The 9,201-nt window shown below is 37.0% G+C and overlaps 1 protein-coding gene across 1 annotated transcript in view; it reads right to left on the bottom strand.

Moving 5' to 3' along the window:
- Window positions 1-1,072: 1,072 nt before the first annotated feature.
- Window positions 1,073-9,201, bottom strand: part of LOC148088315 (breakpoint cluster region protein) — a 34,083-nt gene continuing 25,954 nt past the window's right edge. The window contains exons 10-23 of the mRNA XM_087796530.1: window positions 8,899-9,058; window positions 8,665-8,784; window positions 8,314-8,389; window positions 8,028-8,132; window positions 7,884-7,958; window positions 7,549-7,646; window positions 7,274-7,405; window positions 3,059-3,118; window positions 2,548-2,657; window positions 2,299-2,438; window positions 1,669-1,803; window positions 1,474-1,579; window positions 1,250-1,412; window positions 1,073-1,174 (exon numbers count right to left, since the gene is read on the bottom strand). Coding sequence (XP_087652656.1) covers window positions 1,085-1,174; window positions 1,250-1,412; window positions 1,474-1,579; window positions 1,669-1,803; window positions 2,299-2,438; window positions 2,548-2,657; window positions 3,059-3,118; window positions 7,274-7,405; window positions 7,549-7,646; window positions 7,884-7,958; window positions 8,028-8,132; window positions 8,314-8,389; window positions 8,665-8,784; window positions 8,899-9,058 — 1,570 coding nt within the window. The 3' untranslated portion in view covers window positions 1,073-1,084. The remainder of the gene's footprint in view (window positions 1,175-1,249; window positions 1,413-1,473; window positions 1,580-1,668; window positions 1,804-2,298; window positions 2,439-2,547; window positions 2,658-3,058; window positions 3,119-7,273; window positions 7,406-7,548; window positions 7,647-7,883; window positions 7,959-8,027; window positions 8,133-8,313; window positions 8,390-8,664; window positions 8,785-8,898; window positions 9,059-9,201) is intronic.

Genomic DNA, 9,201 nt, shown 5'->3' with positions numbered 1-9,201 from the left:
ATATATACTGTATATATATATATATATATACTGTATATACATTTTCTTTTTTCAGCACTTGAATTAAGTGTTTAATTTTTTCTCTTGAATATAATATACTGTAGTAAATTTCTCAAGATTTTACACTCGAATCACGTGCATGTGCTGTGTAAACAGATGTTGCCTCGACTGACACCAAAGGGTATTAACTGTGTTTTGAGAGGCTTGAAGCTGAACGCAGGGACCACACACAAGGCACAACTTGACACAGAGGGACTGTGTGAATTCCAGTGACACACACACACACACACACACACACACACACACACACACACACAGGTAGTTATAAAAATGACAAACTTAGAGAAAAACGCGCTATTAATTGTTTATTTACACAAATCATTTAAACGTGAAACACTGCTGTGTGTGAATCAGCAAGATTCTGATTGTACATGAATCACAAGTACAGTAAATAGATACTGCATTTAAACAGTCTTGCTAAAAGTGGAATACTGTTGGCGGTTCAGAGAAAAAAAACTAAAGTTAACCAAAGGTAGACGTTGTGGGAGCACAGGAAGACACAGCAAGTGTTGAATAGGTAGGAGCAAACCAGACGCTGAACACACATATCTAGACATCATACATTCCATAAGTGAATTAGTGCTACTCTTTCCTGGAATGATTTTTTTTAAGTAATTAATTCTCAATCAAATATGAACAGTAAATATTTTGTCAAAACATTGCTATACATTGTTGTATAGAGAAAGTTGAAGTCAACATGCCAGCATGTTGGGAATGAAATATGTAAAACAATGTAAACAATTAGCTTAACTGAAATGTTCTGTTGGTCATCAGCAGGGAAACATTGGCACAGCTGAGCTTGTAACTCCAGGGGAAATAAAACATCTCATCTTAAGCATCATTTTAGCAGAGACAGATCACACACACACTCTTTACTTTGTGCTTCTTACAAATGATTCACATGTTTTGCCCTAAACAAGATTTTTCCATCTAATCCGGCATAACATTCTCCAATTTTCAATAGAAGCCGTTGCCAAGTTGAGTTGATCCACACGCTGCAGCAGCATCTTAGTTTGGTGTCCTGCTATACTTCGGTAGAGAAGAGAAGGCTTTGACGTTTGCTGTCAGGAGTCGGGATGCTCTCCAGCTGAAGGAAATACAGAAGAACCTGCACCTGTAAGGACATAAATCAGCGATCAGAGGGAGTGGCAACAATCCAAAAACGTTTTTAAAAAGACAGAACGTCTACCTGCGCCATGACCTCCAGAGACCAGCTGTCGTTCATGGAGATGGGCTGTGAGCTATTCACTGTGATTTTGCTGTCTTTCTCCGAAGGTCGGAGCAACGTGGGGCCAAAAACCGTGGCTAAGTTGTGCAAAGACATCTTGTTGAAGATCTCATTTTCAGCCACCCTGCGATAAATAAGATGGTTATCATCTGGAATCCATAACTTTTTCCGGCTCGAAGGTTCACCTTTTAAGATGGTCCAGCAGGAAGATGAAGGTGACCAGGTTGGGTTCAGGGAGCGATAGCAGCAGGTTGAGCATGCAGCTTTCTTTGGCTACACAGTCCGAGAGAGCTGCAGGACACAAACACACCTTTGTTTGCTTCTGAAACCACATTCTCTAAAACCTCCTCATGTGACAACTGAGCAAAGATGGGACTCACCGATGCCTCCTGCAAAGTTGGGGTACAATTCGTCTGTAAAAAGTGGCTCTGGCAACTCCCGAAAATACAACTTGAGCGTTCCAGCGATGGCGTTCACATCCATGTCTCTCATCATCATTGACACATCTTTGTTATCTGGCAGGAGAAGAAGAATGTCTATGTTAATCTTTGGTGAAAAAAATGCTTCTTAAATTAAGATGTAATTAGTAATTACAAAACCATTTCTAATGAGTAGTTCTGAGAGCAGTTAGTCCGAATGTTCTTTAGATACTATATCGCCCTCTGCTGGAGGAAAGTATGCTCAACTTTTCTCGGAAATATATTTTGCACAAAACAAAAACAAAAAAATATTTATCTTATTAATCCAGTATCCTTTGTCCAATATAAGGATAATAAATAGTCTTATGCACATGCATATATATATATAATGTATTCAATAATATTAATATGCATATATATATATATATATATATTTATAATACATTCAATAATAAATTATTATTGAATATTTAACAGCATGTATGGGATTGCTAGTCAATGCTCAGATTCCCAACACGTGCAGAAGGATTATCTAGATTTATAATCAGAGTATTATCTTAAAGGTGTGATCCTGCCTATGACACATCTTACTTGAGTCAAATGCAGCTTTCAAAGCCTGGATGTCTGTTGCAACACCGGACACTCGATAGATGCCGACCTCCTCCATACCACGTCGCTCAATCTCCTCCACACACTGCCTCACTATGAGTGGAACCTTGGAGCGTTCCCGCCTGACGGAAAGACAATTAAGGAAGATTTACTTACCAAAATAGGTTACACATATACTGAAGGCAGCTCCAAGTATCGCAGAAATTACGTAATATAGGTGTCACGACTCACTTGGTGACCACGTGGATCTTTACACCAAAAACGCCCGACTGTTTTCGTGATGGCATTCTCTTCAGACTGAACTCTCTGCTGGTGAACTTCATCGAAAGTTTCACTTCAATCTGCAACAAGTCATGAAAAAAATAGGAAGGTATTAAAAAAACTGTTTGAATTAAAACCACAAGTGGATTATGATTTTATTTATTTAAAGCTTGTTGGCTGGTTAAACATCAAAAGAAGAAGAAATATACAACACTGATAGTTGGGACTTTATAATAACTAAATGTTAATAGCCACTGTAAAATAAATGTTTTCAAAATAAAAAGAAGAATTCATCAGTGGAATACGATTTGAAAATGAATTGCTTGATATTTTTGTTATCATTGAGCAGAACTAGCAGAAGATTGATGTAGAGAAAAGTCAATGTAGAGAAAAGTTGTTATTTCATGATTAAACTTCTGACCTAGATTAAAGGCATAGAGAGGAAAATCACATTTTCGGCATGACTTCATTAATGACTCACTCCATTCATGGCGATGACAGCTCTCTGCCAGTCTTTGTTTTGCAAAGTTTGAGGATCCAGCTGAAAAACAAGACAGAAATAATAAGTATTGATTATGTGTGCAATTATTATAAAACATAATTTATTGTGAAAAGTCCTGTTTAATTAATAAGAAACAATGACACCTTTAATTTAGCTCAGACGTGTCAAACTTAGCAGGCAAGAATTTGCCTTAAAAATAATTCCATGACGTCTGTTATTATTGTTTAATGGGTAAAAAGTGCACCTAATATGAATTCTAGAATCCCATAATGCACTGCAGCAGTTGCATAACTTGTATAATGTATAATACAATTATATATTATTACCAGTCCAGAATAGCTAAACTAACCAACTTCTCTAATGAGGGAAGAATATAGGAATAGCATATATTTTTTAAACATACTGTTTTCAAGCTTTCTGTGGAAACAATTGTTGGATTGTTTTTGTTCTGCCACAGTTTATCTAAGCCAACAGTTACTTTAAAGTTTTTTTTTAAAACAAAATCTGAGTCTAAAATGTTTTTCTATGTTTTAAAAACCTGTTAAAACCCAACACAACATATATAGCACTAGTTTATATGAAACATAGGTTACAGAATGACACACAAGGATGCAACCAGATTAACCAGCGAGTAGCTTCACTCAGCAAAAACGTCCATCTGGTCTCATGACGTCGACTCAAGACTTTATGAAGATGATGACATCAAAATGAATACCCAATCTCTTCTAGATAATCCTTAATTCAATGAAAATCTGTTTCCTGACGCAGGTATTAACATGAAATCAAAATGACAGAACCTCAACGCTGATTTAAAAGAAACATTGAGCACATTTTAGAAGCCGACTTAAATAACTAAAGGAAGGTTTGACACTCGTTTACCTTCGGTTTGATGAGATTGCATCGAACTCTATCCCATAATCGAGCACCTGTATTGAACGACTTCCTCTGGGTCATGTCATCATCCTCCACCTCGATGGGATCCACGATTTCCTCATTAAAGTTAATGTCACTCATTTTCTCTTTCGGCTGCCTCACGTTTAAAAAGTAACTTCTTCTCAAAATTCCACACTAAACCCCCTTTTCTTCTGGACGACACGCAGCATACTCTCCTTCCATCACTTGGTCACAAGTTGAATTTGGTAAAATCGGCAAACAACATCTTCAGTCTTCAGGTCAGTAATAGCCGAGAGAGACAAAAGGCGACTGCTCTCCTAACACGCTGCCTTTGTGTTCTACTTCTCAGTTGGATTTGGGGGATTAACTCTGGCGAATCTCCTCCTACCCACATGACAAACGTGTTCAGGTCTGCCAGCGTTCGCCGGCCCAGTGGCATCTGCTCATGTACAGCCTCAGGTATTCCAAACAGGATTCACCAAAGGATTAGAACAGGTGAGATTTAACACTTGGATTAACTACTCTTCCTCAAAGGCTTCGATTTTACATTCCAATAATGGGTTAAATACATGTTTATTATCATATTATCATGGATTAGTTATACGGGTTAGTTGGAAGGTTAATATTTTATTTATTTTTCTTATGTTTGAATTTTGTCCTTTTTCTGAAGTGAACTTCTTTGCTCATTAATTCAAAATAATTTCCTCAAGGGATCAATAAAGTGATATCTAATCTAAATCAGCGGTAGGGAACTCACAAAGCTACAGCCACATGCAGTTTAGGAAACAAATTAACAGACATTTTCCACTATTTAAATTTAAATTATTTATTGAATGGATTATTGCTAGTTTGTGAGTACAATTGATCTGCTCCACTGACGTATAAATAAAAACAGATTTAATGTTTTGTCGTCCCAGAAACAAATACTAATTAGATTTCAAAACCATTTAGATTTGAGTTATTAACATAACTCTTATAACTAACTTATTGTATAAAATATATTTGTATATACACATGTAGCACCAAATATCTGATGTAGGATTAAGTAAAAGTTAAGTTAATGAAATGTACAACTCTAACATGGTTTTAATATGGAGGGGAACAGTCTGACTCTTTTCAAGATAAAGGTTGCAGACCACAGACTTAATAAAATATTTAAAATGTATTATATTAAAAGGGTGTAGTCATTTAAACTAGGGTGTAGTCAGTTAATAATATAAACATTATTATATTTGACCAATGTATTCTTCATCATTGGTTTTGGTACACATTGCAGACATAAGAGACAAATATATACAAGACATTACAAAAAAACATTACTGACTTACTTACTTACTTACTTATATGTATGAGATCAAAAGTTATGTTTATAACTGTTCCAACTTATATGAGAAAACCCATAGAAAAATATATTAAAGTGATGCTAAATACTGCTTAAAATATATTTTATTTTGTATTATTTATTTAAAATACATACTTTACCCAGAAACTACATATCTTCTGTTATATGTATAACTGTAAAAGTAAAAACCTTAAGTGCATTCATTTCTAGATATTTTCCACTAAAACAACAAGCAATTTTGATGTAAATATTCACCCTAAAGTCATCACCTTCAGCTGATACAAATAAAGAAACCACTCGACTGACAGTTCAGAATGTGTTGAAGGGTTCTGAATAATAATCCTTCACTCAAGTAAAACTTGGATCCAGACAGAAAGGCTGCAGTGAAATGACCAACAAAGAAGTGATTCCTAAAATGACACCAGCTCTCTCTCTTACGCCTGAGCAGAGTTGTGACCCACCTGTCCAGCTGGAAAATCCCTTCAGCGGTCAATCAGAGAGAGTTTTGTATGCCTCCCTCAGTCGAACTCAGCAGTGGTGCCAACGGCTTGGTTTGGTCGACACAAAGCCTAATCCGCCCTCTGTCACAACTGTGCTGGAGAGGTCAGGCTGAACCAGCAGCAGTTTCACTACTCACTCCAATCAGCAACAACAATCACCCACGGCGGTGATTAAGACCCTACCAGTTTAGAGATTATTAACTTCTTTCTAGATAAAAACTTCTAAAACTAAAATAATCAGTTTCATACAGAAGTATTGGTTATAAAATTTGTGGTAGCATCCATCTCATTTTCCAGATCAAAAGTAACACAGATTACACACAGTAACTTTTAAAATAAAAAATATGGGAAGAGAACACAATAGATACGAGATCACGCTATACCATCGAGAACAAGACAAGACACTGAAAAAATGGTCTTTAGAATGAGAACACTAATGGGAATTAAGTCCTCTAAAGGGGGCTTAAAAACTTGTCCATGTGGCTTCTTCTACAAATCCTTGGGAAAGGAGGACAAAACAGGACAAAAGGTAGATGATTGGCATATCACCATTGAATCCTTCCGAATGGGATTGGCTGTTTCACAGCACATGACGACAGCATTTCATTAATTGTCATCAGTTGACATCAGTTAATTCGCCATCTTTAATATTAATATTTATTTACTCAATTTATAGAAGTGACAGACCATCCGTAAAACCAAACTTTCCATCAAATATCTTTACCTAGTACAACACTTATGACTACTCTCAGTCAGTGTACAGAAAACTGACCAAAAACTGATTTCTTCAACTGAAAAAAAATTCTAAACTGATGTAAATGATGTCACAACACGATCTAGAGCTTTTAATCCATGTGTTTGTGTTTTTTCTCGTCTGGACTAATGTAACAGTTTATTTTCGTGTCTAAACAAGAAGGAGCTGTCTTGTCTGCAGTTAATACAAAACTCTTCAGCGAGAATTCTGACCTGCTCTAGTAGAAGAACTCACATTTCCCCTGATCCTTAAAACTCTTCACTGGCTGCCAGTTTCTTTCAGGATCAATTTTAAAATTCTGGTTCTTACTTTCAGAGCTATTTATGGTCAGGCTCCACCTTACATCAGTGATCTGATCCAGCCTTACACTCCAGCTCGGGCTCTGAGGTCTATGGATCAGAATCTACCGATGGTTTCGAACACACGCTTCTGGACCAGAGGAGAGAAATACTTCAGGCTTTGGAACAATCTTCCTCTCCCTCTGTGTTTGATGGAGTCTATTCCTTAAAGAAGCATCTTAAGATCATTTCATTTGTGCAGGCTTTTCCTTAATTTCCTGGGACTCCTGCACATGCCTTGGCCTTTTTGAGTTTTAAAATTTGTAGGTATTTTAAAACGTGTACTGCTTTCGATTGTTCAAGCGCTTTGTGACCCTGGTCTAGAAAGGCTCTTTACAAATAACTATTACTTATTTGTTAACTTACCTTTATCTGCCCTTTAGCCATGATCTTGTCGGTGATCTCTCCGTCTTCTTTGCTCTGCTTGCTCTTGTTGCAACACTTCTCGTAGCAGAGCAGCCGCAGAGTCTGAGAGCCCTCCAGCTCGATCTCGAACTCCTAGCAGAGAAACAGAGCAGAACCCAGTCAACAGCTGGTTCCAGGTCACTGAGCTACATTCATTTCATTATTGAAAAAAAAGGGGTTGACCCCATTTTGATTATACTTCTGATCTTGCAACAATATTCTCCAGTCAGACTCACCTCATTCCAGTTTGGCTCAGTAGAGTCTCTGTACACACGTGTCTTGGCTTTGTTGACAAAGTATCCAAAAGAGTCCACCTCTAGAGAGCAGTAGAGGTCTGGCGGACAAAAACAACACCATTTCAAATGACACATTACGTTGTGGCTCATTCATATTTGACAGAAAAAGTGGACTGAGCAGGTAACGCTTCATGAGGTATTAAAGTCGTGTGCACACTGTGTTCCAGACTAATCCTTTATGTTGCCCAGCAGCTGTCCTCCCAGCTGACAGTCAAGAGAAAGCGGATAGATGGAGGCACAGAGGATGATTAGACAAAAAAAAAAACAACACTCACTCAAGCTCTGTTTGAGGCCTGATGCAGAGTGGACGATTACATTCAGGAAGCCGTACAATCCCGGAGACTCATCATCTGCAGGGAGAAAACAGTCTGAGATGAGTGTAACTCTTTTTAAAATGACACTGTAAATGTTGGACTCACCTTCTTTATTCATGGTCACAGGTATAGTGTGAACCGTCTGGAGTTTCACACACGAGTTAGTGAGCATTTGGAGCTCCAGAGAAGTAAGTGAGTGGCTTTTAAAACCTGCAAGACAAAGTTGAGGGTTTAACAAAATACATCCGATGACTGTATAGATTTGTGATTTAAATATTGATGATAAGTGTTAAAGTTAGTTCAACTTAAACCAGAAACAATAAGTAATAAAGGTAAAAAAAAACAAAAAAACAATTACTGTGAAAAAAGGAATAACGTTAAAGAAACATACATTTCTTCTGTTGTTCACGGACGACCTCCCTCCACTCTGCCCGTTCATAGTCAGAGGAAATCAGAAAAGTAAAACCCTAAAAAACAAACAAAAAAACGCTGTAATGTGAAGATAAAACACTAGAGGGCAGAAGAAACCTGAAAAAATGAGAAACTTTTTTATTTAGTTAATTTAAGTTTAATTAATTATATATTATGAATTCATGTTATTACAATATACAACAATTAATTATTGCAAAAAAATAAAAATGTATAAAATACGTTAGCATTTCAATAAATAGTTCTTTATCAATGCATTTGAAATCCAGACCCTTTTTGGCCACATGTTCCTGAAACAAACGCGTTTCTTTACCTTTCCATTCCTGTTTGCCACTCTGAACGCCATGTTTGGTGACATCAGCAGCAGCAGAGACTCCTGCTCTGCTAACTTTTTCCTCAGTCGCTCGATTGCTTTGGCTCCTTTGGTTGTTCTCTAAAAGTAAAAATAACATGCTAATAATAATAATAACTTCTTCTTTTCGTTTTCATTAAGACGGCTATTACACAGAAGTGAGAAATATGCAACAATACGCTGCTACATCTTCACCTTTTCTCTTTGGATTTCATTCTTGATCTGTGATATTTTGATCTTCATGGCATCGATCTCCTCGTCCTGGACCAGAGGGATGGACTCACACTCCTCCATGGTCTGGAAGGTCAGTTCAGCCAGTGGAATGTACCATTTGCAGTCATACTGTTGTCCTTTCCTATTTAAAGACAGTGCACATTTCTATGAATACACTTTTACAGCCATTTAATTTGCTTAAAGGTGCGGTTAGACGTAAAATATGTCAGTTGTGCAGAGTTACTTTTCTAATATTTTAGTTTTCAACCTCTACACTTGTTTAGA

Source organism: Callionymus lyra, chromosome 1 (assembly GCF_982586985.1).
Source record: "Callionymus lyra chromosome 1, fCalLyr1.hap1.1, whole genome shotgun sequence".
Classification (NCBI taxonomy): domain Eukaryota; kingdom Metazoa; phylum Chordata; class Actinopteri; order Syngnathiformes; family Callionymidae; genus Callionymus; species Callionymus lyra.
This window is presented reverse-complemented; position numbering and strand designations above follow the sequence as displayed.